At 45.1% G+C, this 17,229-nt stretch overlaps 7 protein-coding genes across 12 annotated transcripts, besides 1 other annotated feature; 5 read left to right on the top strand and 2 right to left on the bottom strand.

The window, feature by feature from the left end:
- The first annotated feature begins 6 nt into the window (after positions 1–6).
- On the top strand, positions 7–926 carry CG33228 (uncharacterized protein). Of its 2 annotated transcripts, none has more exons than NM_206218.2 (3): positions 7–185; positions 241–600; positions 657–926. In NM_206218.2, the coding sequence occupies exons 1-3, from the start codon at positions 106–108 to the stop codon at positions 862–864; spliced, it is 648 nt and encodes a 215-aa protein (NP_995940.2). In that variant the 5' UTR covers positions 7–105; the 3' UTR covers positions 865–926. The 2 variants fall into 2 exon arrangements, with proteins under 2 accessions (NP_995940.2, NP_001286854.1); NM_001299925.1 differs by having other exon boundaries at positions 61–185; positions 657–908.
- A 67-nt stretch (positions 927–993) lies between these two features.
- On the top strand, positions 994–3,179 carry CG4806 (uncharacterized protein). The gene is made up of 3 exons (NM_138111.4): positions 994–2,153; positions 2,213–2,468; positions 2,526–3,179. Exons 1-3 carry the CDS (start codon positions 1,036–1,038, stop codon positions 3,123–3,125), a joined length of 1,974 nt encoding a protein of 657 aa, NP_611955.2. The 5' UTR covers positions 994–1,035; the 3' UTR covers positions 3,126–3,179.
- Positions 3,180–3,314: 135 nt separating this feature from the next.
- CG34214 (uncharacterized protein) lies at positions 3,315–3,910 on the top strand. Its single transcript, NM_001103974.3, has 2 exons — positions 3,315–3,439; positions 3,499–3,910. Exons 1-2 carry the CDS (start codon positions 3,381–3,383, stop codon positions 3,884–3,886), a joined length of 447 nt encoding a protein of 148 aa, NP_001097444.1. The 5' UTR covers positions 3,315–3,380; the 3' UTR covers positions 3,887–3,910.
- On the bottom strand, positions 3,898–4,939 carry ND-19 (NADH dehydrogenase (ubiquinone) 19 kDa subunit). Of its 4 annotated transcripts, none has more exons than NM_138110.4 (5): positions 4,881–4,939; positions 4,658–4,829; positions 4,308–4,483; positions 4,154–4,244; positions 3,898–4,100 (listed from the first exon to the last, which is right to left on the bottom strand). In NM_138110.4, exons 2-5 carry the CDS (start codon positions 4,784–4,786, stop codon positions 3,969–3,971), a joined length of 528 nt encoding a protein of 175 aa, NP_611954.2. In that variant the 5' UTR covers positions 4,787–4,829; positions 4,881–4,939; the 3' UTR covers positions 3,898–3,968. The 4 variants fall into 4 exon arrangements, with proteins under 4 accessions (NP_611954.2, NP_726471.1, NP_726470.1 ...); NM_166681.2 differs by having other exon boundaries at positions 4,658–4,821; positions 4,891–4,939; NM_166680.3 differs by having other exon boundaries at positions 4,658–4,821; positions 4,881–4,914.
- A 20-nt stretch (positions 4,940–4,959) lies between these two features.
- Positions 4,960–5,805, top strand: CG30161 (uncharacterized protein). Its single transcript, NM_138109.3, has one exon. It carries the CDS (start codon positions 5,008–5,010, stop codon positions 5,761–5,763), a length of 756 nt encoding a protein of 251 aa, NP_611953.2. The 5' UTR covers positions 4,960–5,007; the 3' UTR covers positions 5,764–5,805.
- A 125-nt stretch (positions 5,806–5,930) lies between these two features.
- On the top strand, positions 5,931–6,655 carry Cpr60D (Cuticular protein 60D). Of its 2 annotated transcripts, none has more exons than NM_166679.2 (2): positions 5,931–6,046; positions 6,105–6,482. In NM_166679.2, the coding sequence occupies exons 1-2, from the start codon at positions 6,035–6,037 to the stop codon at positions 6,372–6,374; spliced, it is 282 nt and encodes a 93-aa protein (NP_726468.1). In that variant the 5' UTR covers positions 5,931–6,034; the 3' UTR covers positions 6,375–6,482. The 2 variants fall into 2 exon arrangements, with proteins under 2 accessions (NP_726468.1, NP_001286853.1); NM_001299924.1 differs by having other exon boundaries at positions 6,017–6,046; positions 6,105–6,655.
- Positions 6,656–6,927: 272 nt separating this feature from the next.
- On the bottom strand, positions 6,928–7,834 carry CG3663 (uncharacterized protein). Its single transcript, NM_138108.3, has 3 exons — positions 7,620–7,834; positions 7,340–7,549; positions 6,928–7,282 (listed from the first exon to the last, which is right to left on the bottom strand). The coding sequence occupies exons 1-3, from the start codon at positions 7,740–7,742 to the stop codon at positions 6,989–6,991; spliced, it is 627 nt and encodes a 208-aa protein (NP_611952.1). The 5' UTR covers positions 7,743–7,834; the 3' UTR covers positions 6,928–6,988.
- A 6,359-nt stretch (positions 7,835–14,193) lies between these two features.
- Positions 14,194–17,229: part of a mobile genetic element that runs on past the window's edge.

Genomic DNA, 17,229 nt, shown 5'->3' with positions numbered 1-17,229 from the left:
GTTGCCAGACCTTCTTCTTTGACAACCATCGGGTAGTGCCGCTGATTGCAGCACAGCTGATCACGTTGCCAGATTGTTTTCAAAGACAGCATAATAAAACACAAAATGTGTGCGGCCCTCTTACGAAGTGTTAAATTGGTTTATTTACGGCCAATACTAGCTAAACCGAATTTCCAGCTCTTACAGTAAGACCTATCCATTGACCTATCCGATTGAATCACTCTGCACCTTCTCATTTAGCACCAGCAGCGTGCTCCGCAAATGGCGGAATGCATCCTCCGGCGAAGTGGAACGGAAGCTCCTCTTTGGCGACAGGCTACCAGATAACTATAAACTGATTTACCGGGCCCCTATCGAGAGCTACGTGACCTGGACGAAGAATATATCCACTGCCACGACCACTGTACTTGCTGCGGTGGCCGCCTATCACTATGCCACAACCATAAACTACCTGGATATGGTCCAGAAAATGGACATAGCCATTCTGGTGTCCCAGGAATCAGATCTGTACTACTTTGTGGGTGGATTTCTGCTTATAAACCTGGCGATTCGAGCTTTTGTCGCCAAATATCCACTGAGAATATACAAGAGCTCGGAAAAGTAACTTTGTACGGTAGTACATGACATTTATAAGTAGTAACTTACTTTATTTTTAGATACGTGGCTGTCTATGGGTCCCAACTACCCATTGGAACTGTAAAACACTATTTTGAACGCGGTCAAATAGCTGAATACAAGAATTTTTTAAATCCCTGGAGCCACATTATGTACAAACTGGGCAACCGCTCCTCAATGCTTCTGGTTGATTACTTCAAGACCCCCTCGGAGTTCCACCAACTGTTCGCGACCAAACAAGAAACGTAGACTTTTTAATTGTTGATAATTGTTACAAATAAAATGTTAAAAACATTTTTTGAAATGTTTGTAAATTCCCGCCCATTTTCTATCGGTTATACCAGGGATGGACCTTCATTTTGGGTATTTTGCCGATCAGCTGTTTTGTTCGTTAGTTCTCATCAAGAGTTCCACGTGCAAATGGAACTTAAAAAAATGAAATCTTTAAAAGACGACGCTGCCGAATCCCAATCTCAGCCAGAAACCGGGGTCCGGAAGCGCCGCAACCCCTTTAACACACAGAGGCTGAAGGAAGAGAAGGAGCGCCGCCAGAAAAAGCGAGCGCGTCTCATCGTGCGCAACATCAGTTACAAGTCCACGGAGGACTCGCTTCGCGAGCATTTCGGGCAGTGGGGCACGCTGGAGGATGTACACATCCTGAAACGAGGTGACGGGAAGCTGGTGGGCTGCGCCTTTGTCCAGTACGAGACCATTAACCAGGCCACCAAAGCGATCCTGAACTCCAACGGCAAAGAGCTGCTCGGGAGAAAGGTATTTGTGGACTGGGCTTTGGGCAAGGACGAGTATGTATCAAAGAACCCGAAAGACGAGGAGCCGGATGAGAAGAAGCCAAAGGTGGAAGTGAAAGAGGAAAACGGTGACGAGAAGGAAGTTAAGGAGGAAAGCGACGCGGAAGTTGGCAAGGAAGATGAAAGTTCTGGGGAGGATTCTGATGCGGAATCCGGCGAAGATGAAGAGGACTCTGGAGAATCTGAAGACGAAGAGAACGACGAAGATCATAAGGAGAACAAGGACGAATTAAAATCAAAATTGGATATCAAAAATGTCAAAAGGGAAAAGCAAATCTCCAACGACGTCCAGGAGGGCTGCACGGTCTTCATTAAAAACGTTCCCTTCGATGCAGAGGATGCCGACTTGAGAAAGGCGTGCCGCAAATTCGGCTTGGTCAGCTACGCCATTATTAATCGCCAGGCGGTTTCTGGCCACTCCAAGGGTACAGCCTTCGTTAAATTCAAAGCCAAGGAGTCAGCGGATCTTTGTCTGCAAGCTGGAACAGAGTTTAAGTTGATGGACGAGGTCCTGGATCCTCATCCCGCATTGAGCCGCGAGGAAATGAAGTCGAAGCAGTCGCAGGAAAACAAAAAAGACGATGCCAAGGACTCACGAAACCTGTATTTGGCCAGGGAAGGTCTAATCATGGCTGGAGCGAAGGCAGCCGATGGGGTTTCTGCCTCAGACATGGCCAAGCGACATGAACTTGAGCAGGTTAAGACGCAGGTGCTCAAGAACTTGAATCGGTAAGACTGAAACTAAGTACATGACCGATTCATTTATAATCCAATTGATAATCCTCTAGGTTTGTTTCCCGGAATCGCTTGTCCATTCACAATCTCCCCCAAAACTATGACAATGAAAAGCTGAAACAAATGGCTCTGACTTATACTGGCTTCCGACCCCACGAATGCCGGGTGATGAGGGAACATAAGGTGACCCCTGAGCATCCACAGGGCAAGTCCAAGGGCTTTGGTTTCCTATCCTTCGACACGCATCAGAGAGCTTTGGCCGCCCTACGGAAACTAAACAACAACCCCAATATCTTCGGAACACAGAGTGTAAGGACTTTTAGACAACTCTTGCTAATTTCACTTGCTAACTATTCACTCCCTTAGCGCCCCATTGTCGCGTTCAGTATAGAGGATCGTGCTGTGCACAAAATCAAAGAAAAGCGCACGGAGCGCTCAAAGCAGAACAATCCCACATACCAAAACAAACAGCAGGAGCGCAAGGAGCGACGCCAGCAAAAGCGCAATGGTCAGGAGACCAAAACTCCAGTTCCCCAAGCAGATAATAAAAGCAAACTTCAGAAACACATTAAGAAACTTGAAGCTTCGCGAGCAGCGAAAGCCGAAGGTAAAGTCGCGGAGAAAAAGCAGTTGAGCGATGTTCAGGGCGATTTTGTCGGCACGGCCGCCAAGCCGGGCACCTCGCTGAAGATGCGATCCAAAAAGAAGATTGTAGAGCAGGCCAAGGAACACTTGAAGAAGGTGAAAACCGAAAAGCGCAAGCAGAAGAACAAGAAGATACGCGAGTCCCACCTGGCAGAGCGCAAGGCAAATAATCGGCCCAAGCAAGGACGCAAGAAGGAAACGGATGACCTTCGGCCCCTAATTAATAAGTACAAGAACATGATTAGTGGAAACCAAGGAGGTGGCGGCGTTACGGGAGGTAAAATCAAGAAGCCTAAGCGTACCAAGTGGTACACGGAGTAGCGCTCCCTCTTCTAGGATAAGAAAAATCTTTTTAGCAATAAAACTGTAAATGAGAAAATCGATACAGGTAACTAACGGGAAAACTGGGACTTTTTCTTGGGATTAGAAACGGAACATCTGCTTTAGCAATGATTCTACCTGCCTGCAAGTCGCGTATTATGCATATATAGTCTGAGCAGTGGACCAAGTTCATTAGTATTGCATAGCAGTGCCTGTGAAGTGCGTCGTCCGCATAAAAATAAAATTATCTTCAAGATGGCTCCTCGAGAGAAAGTTGAATTTGTGCTGGTGCGCCTGGCCTTTGTTCCTTACATGTAAGCAATTAATATAAATACCCAAGAGATCGCCAGAAACTCATTCATTCCTGTCGCAGAAATCCTCTGTACCCGCGCATCAGCTACCAGATCAGAAAGCACGCTCCCACCGGATCGATTATCCAAGTGCGCGATTGGTTCGAGCATGTGATGATGAGGGAGCGCTCCAAGCTGCCCCCAGATGCTAACATACGCTACGCAGAGTGGCGCATCATCACCGGCGACATGGAGCTGTTTCAGGTGCAGGGCGTCCGCTTCGACAAGATCATGCTGGTGCTGGGCGAAGAAAACATCTCGTGGGTCTTCTATCAGAACACGCCACTTTTCCGCCGTATCGAGGGCAGCGCCTGCTTCCCTGTTAGCTACTGCGGATGCTGCCTGAACAACCAGTACCTGGATATTATGGCCAAAATCAAGCAAACTGTGTCGAGGAAAAAGATACGATGAAATAAATATATCGAGTACTAATGGAAACAAGAGTTTATATTAAGATGAACGCTTTCAAATTTCACTAGGCGCTGGCAGCTGTCTACTCCAGCCAGTGGAAGCGGGAACCGTACTTTGCTGGCGGCTTGGGGTAATCCTCGGGCAAACCGGGGGTGGCATCGGGATAGGAGACCTTCTCCTCCTTCTTGGGTGCTTCCCGAGCTGATTGGATGACCTGAAAACAGAAGTGATTAGGAGAGGTCTAAATAAAGCATGCCGAGAAATTACCTTGGCCCTCGAGAAGTATCCATAGGAGGGACGATCCCAGTCGAAGTTATCTTTGATACACTTGTCGAACACTCCCTGGGTCTTGCGGCAACTAAAGTATGGATGGACATTGGTATAGCATGATTGGAATATTCAACATTTACGGAGTGCTTACTGTGAAAAAGCCATAGTACCGCTGCTCTTATCCAGGCAGGTGGCGTACTGCGTGAACTCCTCATGGCAGGTCTTCTTCACCTTGCGGAAGAAGTCCAGGGCGCAGCTGGTCACGGCTTTGCCCTCCGCCAAACAGGCTCGCGGGTCATCCAGCTCCTGCCGGCACAGCATAAACTCCTGAAATTACACGAAGGAAAAGGTAAACAAACGGGGAAGGTGCTTTTTGAGGTTAGGTTATATAACTAAGCCGCTCGGATTTTAAAGAGGCAGCGGCTCCCAGCTTCACTTTAAGGCGCTTTTCACCTAAGCATTACTATCAGGAGGATTCCCCTGCAATCTGGATGTACTAACATTATTGGCCTGCTCGCATTGCTTGCCCAAATGGAAGGCGCCTGCCCGTAAGGCCGCCGACGATAGATTTAGCTCCTGGACGTTCAGCTCCGACTCCTCGGGCAGTGTTGTGTTGTTGGTGATGACCATAATAGCGTTGCAGTCCTGTGCGATCAACCAAAAACCTGAAAGGCTATGAAATTCAATAAAAAACAAAATAATTGTAGGATTTTGTTAATTTTACGTTTGCTTACAACACAACAGCTGATTTAGATCCAGGGCTGCTGAGACGTAGCTGTCAATAACAATTTATATCGATAGTGTAGCCGTTTCACAAAGTCATCGATAACAGGCTCACAATTTAAATTAAAATGATTTCTTTAATCTTATACATCTGTCTATTTTATAGTGCTGCAGCTGATCGCAATTTAAAAGTAGTTAAGTATGAGAATTCGGTTGACACCATTGTTAAGAACCTCATCGACAACTGGCAGTCGCCGCTAGTTTACCTGAAAAGCCGCGGCTACCTGCCGAAGGATGCGCCCGAAATGGATTTCCAGCAGCTGCAAGGGAACTTGGACCCCAAATTGTCGTTAAACGACTTAGTTGAGCTGAACAAGGATTCCAAGCGGGAGGCGGAAACCAAAAGCCAAGACAATTCCATTGGGCAGATTGATCCGCGGGCAGTCCGATCGCTACAAGATCCCAAGGACCTCGAGCTGAAGAAGATGTTCCAAACGCTGTTCTCTTCGAACGACAAGACTGCCTCCGAGGAGATCAAATCCAAGCTGGGAGTGTCCTGGGATATGAATGCTTTAAAGACATCCGCCCGTTTGGGTGCCAAGAAATATCTCGAGAAGTTCAACAACAAGCGAAATAAGGGGATGTCTCTCTTGCCAATTGAATCCTCAGATGGGACACTTACTAACGAGGCATCTCTAAATTTTTCCTCACTTATACCGCATGCCTTGGAAAAGAAAAGCAACGATTCTGTGAGAAAAACCACTATCAGTAAGCCAAGCTTTCTGAAGGGTGTGGCCAAGATTCTGAGCAATCCAGAAATTAGGTATAGAGACTGGGATTCCAAGCCTGCACAAGAAATCCTTCCGAAGGCCGCGGGCGCATAGTTTTCAAATTCATTGTTGATGATTAAATGTTCTTTTAGTAGCAAAATGGGTTAACAAAATCGCAATCAATTAGTTGGGGGAGGCTGGCCTGCTTCTGGTGCCAGAAGCAGACTCGATTGAGTAGCCGCAAATTTCATATTCATGGCTGTCTGGTTAATCTCAGTCATTTCATTAGCAGATGCGATTGAAACCCGTTTAGTGGGCTAGGCAGCTTCGGAGTATAGTATAAAAGGCCGACGGGCATTGTTTCATTTCAAGAAGCTGCTCCAAAATGCTGAAATATGTGAGTTTAATCGGATTTCAAACAGACTATTGGATAATCAGCCACCTCTCAATTTCAGAGCCTTATCTTTGCCCTTTTCGTCGTTTTGGCCAGCTGCAGTGAGGAGGATCTGCAGGCGCAACTTCTGAAGTCGGAGAACCGCCAGAACCTGGATGGAGCTGGGCAGTTCCAGCATGAGATCACGGTCAGCAATGGGATCCAAGTGAAAGCTCAAGGCAATGTGAACGGCATCCAGGGCGAATACTTCCTTCCCGGCGAAGATGGCAAGCAAATTCGCGTGACTTACACCGCAGATGCAACCGGCTTCCATCCGAAGGTTGAAGAGTGACCGAGTGACTTTGATGTTATGTTAATCTTAACTTATAAAACGGCGGTTTTTTCCATAAAATGAGTGGTGAGGTAATGTCTTGTTGTTCCAATAAAACGTTCCCCTGGTAGAACTCATATTGAGAGCTGTTGGGCTACAGTTCATAGAGCGCTTCAGCATCTTCATCCAAGGGTCTGTCCAATTAGACATTGCGCTTACAGAGCCCCTGAATGGGTCATGTGGAATGATGATGATTTCCTCATCCCACACTGCTGCACAAATAAAAGGTTACCGAACAGCACTCAGCTTTATAATCAATGCCGACAGGCGGCATAAAATACGCATTGTCATCCGCATAATAAGGAACCCAGCGGAAATGGGGCAAAGTGGGGGAACTCACCGGAAGGGAAGCCATTGGGGCTATTGTTAAACGGCAAATTCAAATATGGACTCGCCCATTGTGCGGGGCCATTGGAATATGTTACGGAAATGACAACTTAAATGGGTGCTGCTCCCATTCGGCCCATTCGGCCCATTTCCCATCCGCGTATCCTTGAAAAGCACAATTCTGCATGATGGTTTTATAAATGCAATTGGCTTTATAACAAACAGATATTTAGACAGGAGGGGCTATCTCACAGCTTGGCACTGCCCGCTGGCACTCCGCTCCCGTTGCGCGTGAGTTCCATATCCACCGACGGCTGGTTCACCAATTTCCGGACCACATCGAACTTGGGGTTGTTCTTATCTCGAACCAAGTCGAAGATAACGCTCTCACTAGTGGTGATCACACAGCCCGCTTGACGCAGGCGATCCAGGGCTAGATCTCGATCCTGGTTCAGCCTGGAGGAGCAGCAGTCCGCCACTATGTATACGTTGATGTTTTGCTCGAGGAGATCGATGGCGGTCTGCTCCACGCAAATGTGGGACTGTTGAAATTTTGAATTTAATGTTTTCGAATAAGAGTGTTTTTCTCCTTAACCCACCTCGAGGCCATATAGCACGACATCCTCTGGCTTGTCATTGAAGATATCCTTGATCACAGCCTTGACTTCGGGAGTAAACATGCTGAAAAGGGTTTTACCGGAGACCAGCTTCGCATGGCTTACATCCAGTTGGGCCACTGTTTTTCCTAGTTTTTCCGGATAGTGTTCGGTTACAATCAGAGGAACATCTAAAGCCTTTCCCGCCCGAGTCTAAAATTTTTTTGAGTTAATCTCACAGGTTAATGATAAGGATCAATATCAAAATCAAAGTTCAACCCACTAGTTTGTCGACGTTTTTGATCATGTTATCAAAGAGCGGCATGGCCGGTCGGAACTTTTCTTGAATGTCGCACAACAGGAAAAGCGTTTTCTTCGGGTTCAAGTGACAGCGTCGCAGGGCCATTTTGTTTCACACTATTTACTAGATTCGGCTTAGAAAATACGCAATGTTCACTTGTTAAATAAACTGCAAATTGTATCAGCTGTTTACTACCAGGGGTACGAAAAAACGAAACGGTTGGCTTGATCGATACCGATAAGAATTATAAGCAAAGCACTTATCGATTACCTAATGGAAGATTTAGTACATGGCTGTAACTGATATTCAAACTTCAAACTTTTATTTACAAGTTGCAATACTTCAGATATAAACTACGGAAAACTGAGGTCCAAATATTGCTAGATGCTTACACAGACTAGACCACATAGCCGACATAGTTAATTAAAACGAAATCTTCATTTAATTTAACTTTGCCCACGGCGACATCATCAAGTAAATGTGTAATTACTTAAACGCCTCACTCCGCCTTCGCACAGGCAGCAGATTTATATTCATAAGCCAAGGCATCCTGGAATCCGAAGGCATTTATAATTGAATTCCTCACCGGCACACCGACATTATAGTAATGAAGCCACCGGCCCAGTCAATTTCAATAACGCAATCAAATGCGTGCAGTTTCAAAAACCACAAATGCGAAGCGGAGGAGGGGTAGTCCAATCCCAATGCCATTGACATGACCGAAATGAGTGTCCGGCGGGCAATCTCTTGGACATTCCCGGCACGTAGCCTCGATGGACCCGATACTTCTCCGGGCAAAGGAAGCCCACGATAATGGCCATGGCGAGTCGCATGCATATTTTAGTAATTTGCGCCGCCTTTTGTGTGCCACCCCCCTGTTACCGCTCCGCAACCCCTCTCCCCGCCCAGATATTACTGGTCTACATATTTCATGAGACCCGAAGCTTGCGGATGCTGCAATTTGGGGGCCGAGGAAGAGAAACCTTAGTGGAACCACTCAAAAAGTAATCGAAATGTCTGAAACAAACACATGCGTACGCACCTGAATAGCACCTGTATTTGCTATTTGCCTGCGTTTCTGTATTCATGTCGCCTCTCCATCTCTGCTCTATATTTTCCTAGTCTTCAAGAAAAGTCATCTTGATTTTCAATTTCGACGCCATTTGCGCTTCACCGGAATCGAGAGTCATTTGCATTTTCCTTCTGCTACACTTTCACTTGGGAAGTATCCGCACTTGTTGGCGAAGTAGTGGTGCGTTACGTTGATGGAACTTCCGGTTTTCGATTTGGATACAGCCTGGTACTTTTCGAATACTTTGTATATTTGCATCTATAATGCTTATTGTATTGTATTGCAATGGCGTGGAAAAGGATAATTCGCAGCAATCTCATATCCCTTTCGCTACCAAATCTAGATGTAAGCCTAAAGCTCCTTCAGTTGAGAAGTGTGCTGGATTCGTAGTCGAGAAGTGCTAATGCTAATAATAAGTCGACACAATTGACAAAAAGTTTTTTCATCTACCGAGGAAAAGGGGGCAAACAACAAAATGTCTCACCAGCAATTTGCTCACATCCCAGCAGCAATTTATTGAATGTGAAAATTTAAAATTGTTCATTTGAGAAACAATTTGCGAGCGTAAGTAAGTCGAATTGCGTTCGTTTTGTTGTTTCAGAACTGACAGCCATAAGTTCGAATATATGGCAATAAAAATCCAAGATGCTCGGGGAGCAGCAACAAGCGCCCAGAGAGTTTGTTCGTCTGACTGTATTTTTATGTGATTTCTGAGGCCATCCCCCATCCCCCATCCTCCAGCTCCTGCTCCAGCTCCAGCTCCAGCTCCATCTGGGAGTCCTGGGGAAAGTGCTCTCATGCGAGATCGAATGTAGGAGCGGGGAAAATGTTATGCCATTTATTTAGAGTATTGAAGTCTTTGAGCTACGCTTTCCGTCCGCAGTGCCATTTGCAATTGTGCAATTTGCCCAATGAAATGTAAATGCGAATCAATTGTAGTTTTATTTGCAGTAATTCCTGATTCGACAAACTCGACTTGTGTAAACGCATTTCATTTCGAATATTCAGTTCCATTTGCATATTGCTGCCTGGCTCCACAATATGAATCTAAAGCCCCTAGTTAGTCACTTAGGTGGAGCAACTAAAAGAGTTGAGGTCTCGTGGCGGCGGAAAACATCGGAAAGCACTTTGCACGGGAGTGGGGCAAGCTTCCCGTGGCCCAAACATATGCGGACGCATATACATACATGGCAGGTACGTGAGGATGGGCTTTCCTCGATCCAATTTGATTTTCCCACCCGCGTGTGCCCTCTGTTTACACCTCTTGAGGTCGCCTGCCTCGCATGCATATCAACGATTTTCAAATTGGCGCCGAAATGATATGCCAAACTACACGGCGCAGGAGAAAAATGTTTCCTTCTCCTGGAAAACTCAGGCACCCAATGGGAGGACCGAGAGGCGAGGACCCCGGATTCAGGACCCCGTGTGACGACATGCAGCGACATCGACAACATCGGGGCACAGGGTGCTGGCTGGAGCTGGAGGTTGTCCTGTAGCTAATGCTTGTCACGTCTCCTTCAACATTTGACAAGGCAAATTCGCCGAATATTCCGCCCTGACTTTGGGGCCCACCTTTGTTTTTTTCTCGACGAAACGAAGAAAATGATTTTCACAGGTGAATTGGAAAGCGCGTAATGTCGTAATGTTTGACTTGCCGGCAGGCACGTTGCCAACACATGTCCTCAGGTCCTCACAAAGTCATCACTGAGAAAAAGAAGGCATTTTGGATTATGGGTACCTTGCATATTAAAAGACAAGACCAAAATATGGATCAAATAAGTGGGAAAGGTAAGATGTATTTCTATAAATAATCAATGAAAATTAACCTTTACGCTGAACTTTGGAGACGAAAGTGTTTAAGGACACGCTAGATTTTAAGTGTACGCTCACGTGTCGCATCGAATTCGGTGGACTATGGGGCGTATGCGTATTCCACTTTTGCAAATTGGATGAAAATCTTTGGCTTTTCAGCAACGCAATCCTTTTGCCCCGTTCCGTGGCCATGTGCGATGCATCAGGCTGGAAATTGACATGTCTAACAGAGGGTTGCATTTCTCAAAAGGGCCGAAAGGGGGACATCCAAAGGCAAGGGCGGGCCTTCCTCATTCATCATGGCATCACGGCACCATGGCACCATGGCTCCCTGGCTCCCTGGCGCCCTGGCATCCTGGCACGCCTGGCCATGTCACACAACATACATATATGTTGTATGTATTGTAAAAGGATATTCGGGGCCAGCAAGCAGCAGCAACAATTTCGAAGAAAAAGGATTTACAGCGCAGATCCAACACCTACACACAAGACAGGACAAGTTCTTGGCAGCTTGCTCGTGTTTTCTATTTTGCCCGGATTATTTTTGTAAACTTTTGCCCACTCCCATTCCGGAAAACAAATTCAAACAAATTGGAGAGCTCGGCTCACCTTGTTGCCCATTAAAGGAGCTGAGCTGGGCATGTGTTACGGCTTCCGTCGAGTGCAAAATGTGCCCGTAACTCTTGCCCCACGTTTTTATTGCACCCGGAACTTTAAGGAGATTGCCGGAATTCTCTCGCACTTGCTGCAACGTCTACATCAGCTTCCACTGAACTAAACTAAACTGAACTACTGGGCTGCTGTCATTGGGGGTCATTGAACCGTATGTCAAGCGGGCCGCATTTCCGGATTCCGTGTCTGTGTCTTGCAACTCCGGCGGAGTCTGCAAATAATCCCGGCTGAGTGGCCTGCTTGGAGACTCAACCTGGCTTTGATAGATGTGCACATAATTATGGCGGCTGCTCTGAATGGACTACCGTCTTTAAAGCCGAGCAGCGTGGCCCGTTTAAAGGCCATATCCACATCGGGCCTTAATTAATGTGGCATAATTAACGGTGGCGCGGGGGCTGGGGAAAAGGTAGCTTTGTAGCGCAAAGTTAAAGCGCGGCAAAGAAAAACAAACCGAAAACAAAAACTTTTCTAAGCCTCTGCCGAACATAAATCATACAATTTCTCACATCCTTGCCGAAGAACACGAAAAATTTGCGGCCGAGCTCAAAGGAAGCACGGTCCCAAAGGGCAAGCGGTGCCAAAGGCAAAAACAATGCCCAAAAGGGGCGTGGCCGGGCGGGAATTCCCACTTTCGGCTCTTTGTTGCTGACAGCCTTTTGGCCACCTTCGACTTGGGGGAGCGCCTTCAAATTGGCGCCAAGTTTTAATTATTCCATCATATTTATAAACTTTTGTACTTGCCACGCAGACTCATTATGTGCGTCATCCAGCCACACTCACTCACTCACACACAAACACCCACCCACCCACATCAGGGCGACACAACATAGCACAAAGCACCCACACATACTCGCACTTAAGCTTGAGCTGCACTGAGAAAAAGAGGGAGGCATAAATCAACGGCCTAACCTGTGATTTAAAAGATCATCATTGGTAACATGAATCTTTATTCATATAATAAGACTTTAAGATTTATTATTGTCATATGAAAACATTATTTCTTCCAGTGCACGGTGAAAGTGCCTTGTTGTTGTCGCTGTTTCCCACTTGTTTTTGTGTCGTATCACAATAATGGCAGGGCGACAACGGCAGGACAATGACGACGGCTGCTCCGTCCTGGCATCCTCCACACCAGAAGGAGTAGGGAGCCAGGAGCAGGGAGCAGGGGGCAAGGAGCAAGAGGCAAGGATAGGGCGGCGGCGCGAGGCGTTACTCCATAAAAATGAACAACAGCTTTTTATTGCCAAACAATGGAGGCAAAGCAGCTCTAAACAACCAGAGCAGAGCAAAGTTTGACCTTTCCCCCCGTCTGGCGATCCAGTTTTCCGGAGCCCGAGTCCTTGTCTTTGTTCGCTCCTGCTGCCATTGGAAGGAGCATTTAATGAGGCTGTCGCATTATTGTTCAATTGTGCTTGGAACGGCTGAGCTGGCCAAGGAATTTCCAATAAATACGGCGGTGAAATTGAGAGAGTTGCTCTATAAAATGTTTATGGGTAAGTCGAAGGAGCGAATTAAATCAAGCATTTGTTTAAGTCAATCGAAGGTAATAGACCCTTTTATTGGTAGTTAAATACAACAGACTCTTGCCGAATGACAAACTATAAGTTCAACCACCTTGCATATTCCACACACTAAAAAAACAGAATATCCCAAATTGGCATGGAAATAGAGTGGCGGAAACGAGGCTGAATTCGGGTACCGAATAGTAGGGGCTCCGCCGGTGGACTCAATTAATGGAATGGAAACGAGGAACACCCCTCCCCAAACCCATCTTCCCAAGCCACTCTTGCGCTGATGAAACTAATAACATGTCATCCGAGCTACGCACCAGGGCACACAGAGGCACCACCTCATCCCAGGTCCTGTCAGGACCTCCCGATCCCCCATCCCGCCCACTGGCGCAGCACTCAAAGGCTAAACGAGGCTCAGCGCTGACACTCAAAGCCGACAAGTTAAGCCTGTCGCACATGGCGATTAAGCGGCGAAGAAGACGGCTCCTGCTCCTGCTCCTGCTCCTACTCCTGCCCTGCCTTTCCCCTCCTCCAGCCCCTCTAGATTAGCACTTTGTTGCAGTTGGAAGGCTGGAAGCCTGAACGTCCCAAACAGTACCCCAGTGCCCGAAAGTCGCGCCCCCCGTTTTCAAGGGCTTCGTTAGCCCGCCGGCAGTTTCTGTGCCCTCCAGGCTGCGGCCTCCACTACGTATGAGCAATATTGAATCGCAATGCTGCAGTGACTGCAGTGACGAGGAAGGGAAGGGAGGGGGAAAGAGAACGGATTGCAGAGCGGATCCACTGAATGTGCATAGTTAGAGTGATAAACTGCTTGGCACGGAAATGGCCCTGGAAATGGAAATGATGTCGAGTGTGCCTCTGTGCATAAAAAGGCCAATTAGAGGACGACCGAGTCGCACGTTTTCCGCCAAGCACTGAGCTAAATACCTAGGATCAATCCATCAGCTTGGAGTAGAGCAAATCCTCTTATCTAATAAATTGAAAAAAATGATATATACATGTTAATCAGCTTTGTGTTATATTTGGCTTAAAATATGTAAATTCATTTAACAACAAATTCTTCACTGTACTCCGATTTGTGTCCGTGCATCTAGGACCACCTTTCTAGCGCATTTTTTTCAGTGCCTTTGGTAGGCGGAGCAGCAGTACACTTGGCGACTGACAAATGCCAGATTTACGAGCGAATCTAACTTTTCCCGCCTACATATACACTCGTCCTGAGTGTTTATATTTTAGGTTTCGGCCTAGGAATTTATGGTTGCAAGCAAACTTTAAATGAACATTTCGGGACAGGGAAGGAAATTAAATAAGTTACATGTTCCAGCAGGCCGCTCCTCTCGGCATAATCAAAAGTTTTAAATGCATCATAAAAAAGTGGAACTTTTTTCCTTCGGTCAATTTGAAAACTTGCCGGTGACGTATGTGGGGATTTATGTGTTTTATTTACTTTGCCAGCATGCCAGCGGGCTTCTGTTTATGACAAATCTAGTGTAGTATGTGCCTATGCAATATTAAGAACAATTAAATAAAATAGCATATTAACTTATGGCAGCACTTTGTTGCTATGTTTATGTTTATGTTTATGCACGCAGTTAGGCCAGGGCGGATGTAACATGATCGCCCACTCGAAGGCAAAAAGTATAAGTGCATGGTCAGCATTCACACGCCGACCAAATACATATTACATACGTACATACATATCTCGCTCTCCCGATAAGCCTAGATATATAAGATATACATAAGAACGCCGCTCCGCTGCTGGCGTACCCGGCAGCGCAGCTACGCGGATTAGCCTAAGTCCAAATATATAAAAAACTGTAAAATCAGAGAGACTCTGTAGACGTTGAGCTGACAGAACCATTTCTGCCTACTCTAAAATCAAAAGAAGAAATTGAATAAATATATGTCAGCCCGACGGCTGCCTTCAACTTAAAACGGACTTGTGTTCTAAATTGGAGTTCATCATTACATGGCGACCGTGACAGTCGTCCAACGCTGGACGAATTGACCAAAGCTGGTGAAAACAAAGGAACAAAGGAACACTGGACTGGAAGAAGACTGGACTAATTAAATGGAACTGCAAAAACCAAGGAAAAATCTGAGTGAGTAGAGTTCTATTGAGTATGGGCAAACACCGTGGCGGTTTGAAAACTAAGCTGAATAAACGTATAGCCCACGTAAGGTGGCTAATATACGGTCAGCAAACGCCACCGGTTTGGTCGAAAGCTCTAAAGCTACATGCAGAGCTAGACCACTTGTTGCAATATCAGCAAGAATTAAAGACCCATAAGCTCGAGAAAACTCACTCAGATAATATTAAAAATATACCCACAATTAATGAAGTTCCAAAATACCAGGCATGTCCAGCACCAGCACCAGCATTAACAAAACCAAAGAAGTCCTGCCCCCCTGGCTGCGAAGGAATCTGGAGTCCCCACTGCCTGGGGACTTGTGAGCGACCATCGACGTCTTCAGCGGCGAAGAAATAGACAGCAGCGAGGGAGTGTCAGCGTGCCACCCCCGGCGACGCCCAGCTGACACCCAACAAATAGACAGCAGCGAGGGAGTGTCAGCGTGCCACCCCCGGCGACGCCCAGCTGACACCTGATGAGCATCATCAACAGCAGAATATAATAATAAATATATATAAATATAAAGTAAATATAAAATATATATAGATAAGAAAAATTGTAAGAAATATTGTAAAACGGAGCATATACTATTATGCCCTGTTAACCCAATATGGCCCGTGAAGCCATAGCTAGAATCAGGCAGGCAACAATGTAAAATACAATTTTTTTTTTACTCTTGCGAACATTGAAAGATTTTATAAATAGATAATTCCAAACATAAATGTCTATAGAGACAAATGAAATAAGTAAAACTGAAAATAAAAGTATATACAAAGGAAATTTTCTATTCTATTCTCCAAAATATAAAATTAGTATACCCAAAATGGGTCTAATAGACACTAAAACTGTGGACTCTACAGCCAATGTAATAAATAAAGTAGAAGTCCAAAATGCAGACTTGTTCTGGATAACCATAATACTAATTGTAATTGCATTAATTATGGTATCCAATGCATTAATAAAAATATACAAACTGCATAACAAGTGTCTTAAGAAACGATACCGTAGCACTGCTAACGGTATAGATAATATTTAAGGAAGATCTTTAATAAAGTCAATTATGAATGAAAATATGAGAAAAATTATATGAAAAAAAAAATAATAAATAAAAAAAAATATAAAACGTAATATTGAATTTATCTACATTAAAAAAAAATATATACAAATGAATAAATTTGAAGTTATGAGTATACCACAGCATGGACTGGGAAAAGCTTGTTGATCAGATAAAAGATCAAAATGAAAATTTCAGAAAATCCTATAAGTGCTTAACGCAAAACAGATCAACACAAGCTGTAACAATCAATAGGAATGCCCAAGTCTTGGTAAATAGTTATAATGAAATCAGAGAGTTGATCCAACAAAATAGAAAGAATTTGGAACGCAAACAGTGTGCTAAGGCTTTGAACCTACTGGTGACATTAAGAGAAAAATTAATATTTATAAAAAATAAATTCAGTCTCCAGATAGAAATTCCAACCATAGTAAACACCCCACTAAGAATAAATTTGAATGAAGACAGCACTAACTCTGACGAGGAAGATAGGACTATAGTCAAGGAAGACATTAAAGAGGAAGATCTTCACGATCTAACTATACCAGCAAAATTAATGCTGAAGAACGACGATAAAACAAATAACGCAGCCGACTCCGAAAATAACTTAACCATGGCAGAAGAAGCAGCTGCCATTAGGTCTTACATTAGGGAAGTCGCCTGCACAGTGCCAGAATTTGATGGGCAAAAGATCCATTTACAAAGATTCATTAAGGCAATCAAATTGGTAGACCTAGCTAAGGGACCATTTGAAGACATTGCAGTTGAGGTCATTAAGTCAAAAATAGTTGGCACAATTTTGAACTCAGTTGACAATGAAACGACAATTCCAGCAATTATAAACAAATTGCAGAAAGTAGTTGTCGGTGAGACATCCAGTAATGTCAAAGCAAAGCTAGCAACAGTTCAGCAGAGAGGTAAAACTGCAACGCAATTTACCGCTGAAGTTGATAGCCTGAGAAAACTTTTAGAAGCTTCCTATATCGATGAGGGTATACCTCTAGAACATGCCACTGGTCTAAGCACCAAAGAGGCAATTGAAACCATGATACATCGTGCTGAGCACGAAAGTATCAAAACAGTACTGGAAGCAGGGACTTGCACCACTATGGATGCAGCGATAAGCGCATACATAAGAACGAGTACAAGAGTTACCGGTGACATCAATAAAGTAATGTACTTTAGAGGTAACAGACCCAATAGAGGATACGGAAATGCCAATAGAGGTAGTAACCGCGGTAGAGGCTTTAATAACAATAGTATTAGAGGCAACTACCATAACGGTTACCAAAATAACGGTTACCAAAATAACGGTTACCAGAATAACGGTTATCAAAAC

Source organism: Drosophila melanogaster, chromosome 2R (assembly GCF_000001215.4).
Source record: "Drosophila melanogaster chromosome 2R".
Taxonomy (NCBI): domain Eukaryota; kingdom Metazoa; phylum Arthropoda; class Insecta; order Diptera; family Drosophilidae; genus Drosophila; species Drosophila melanogaster.
Note: the sequence above shows the minus strand (reverse complement) of the source record. Positions and strands in the feature narration are given on the sequence as shown.

Bases quoted from the DNA above. Each gene is read 5' to 3' on its own strand.
- CG4806 (NM_138111.4), top strand. From the start codon at position 1,036: ATGGAACTTAAAAAAATGAAATCTTTAAAAGACGACGCTGCCGAATCC. The intron at 2,154-2,212 runs GTAAGACTGAAA...ATAATCCTCTAG, and splicing joins GTGCTCAAGAACTTGAATCG to GTTTGTTTCCCGGAATCGCT. The intron at 2,469-2,525 runs GTAAGGACTTTT...TCACTCCCTTAG, and splicing joins ATATCTTCGGAACACAGAGT to CGCCCCATTGTCGCGTTCAG.
- CG34214 (NM_001103974.3), top strand. From the start codon at position 3,381: ATGGCTCCTCGAGAGAAAGTTGAATTTGTGCTGGTGCGCCTGGCCTTT. The intron at 3,440-3,498 runs GTAAGCAATTAA...TTCCTGTCGCAG, and splicing joins CTGGCCTTTGTTCCTTACAT to AAATCCTCTGTACCCGCGCA.
- CG30161 (NM_138109.3), top strand. From the start codon at position 5,008: ATGATTTCTTTAATCTTATACATCTGTCTATTTTATAGTGCTGCAGCT.
- ND-19 (NM_138110.4), bottom strand. From the start codon at position 4,786: ATGGTCATCACCAACAACACAACACTGCCCGAGGAGTCGGAGCTGAAC. The intron at 4,484-4,657 runs GTTAGTACATCC...GTGTAATTTCAG, and splicing joins AATGCGAGCAGGCCAATAAT to GAGTTTATGCTGTGCCGGCA. The intron at 4,245-4,307 runs GTAAGCACTCCG...TCCATACTTTAG, and splicing joins GGTACTATGGCTTTTTCACA to TTGCCGCAAGACCCAGGGAG.
- CG3663 (NM_138108.3), bottom strand. From the start codon at position 7,742: ATGGCCCTGCGACGCTGTCACTTGAACCCGAAGAAAACGCTTTTCCTG. The intron at 7,550-7,619 runs GTGGGTTGAACT...AAAAAATTTTAG, and splicing joins TCAAAAACGTCGACAAACTA to ACTCGGGCGGGAAAGGCTTT. The intron at 7,283-7,339 runs GTGGGTTAAGGA...AAATTTCAACAG, and splicing joins TCGTGCTATATGGCCTCGAG to TCCCACATTTGCGTGGAGCA.
- CG33228 (NM_206218.2), top strand. From the start codon at position 106: ATGTGTGCGGCCCTCTTACGAAGTGTTAAATTGGTTTATTTACGGCCA. The intron at 186-240 runs GTAAGACCTATC...CTTCTCATTTAG, and splicing joins CCGAATTTCCAGCTCTTACA to CACCAGCAGCGTGCTCCGCA. The intron at 601-656 runs GTAACTTTGTAC...CTTTATTTTTAG, and splicing joins ATATACAAGAGCTCGGAAAA to ATACGTGGCTGTCTATGGGT.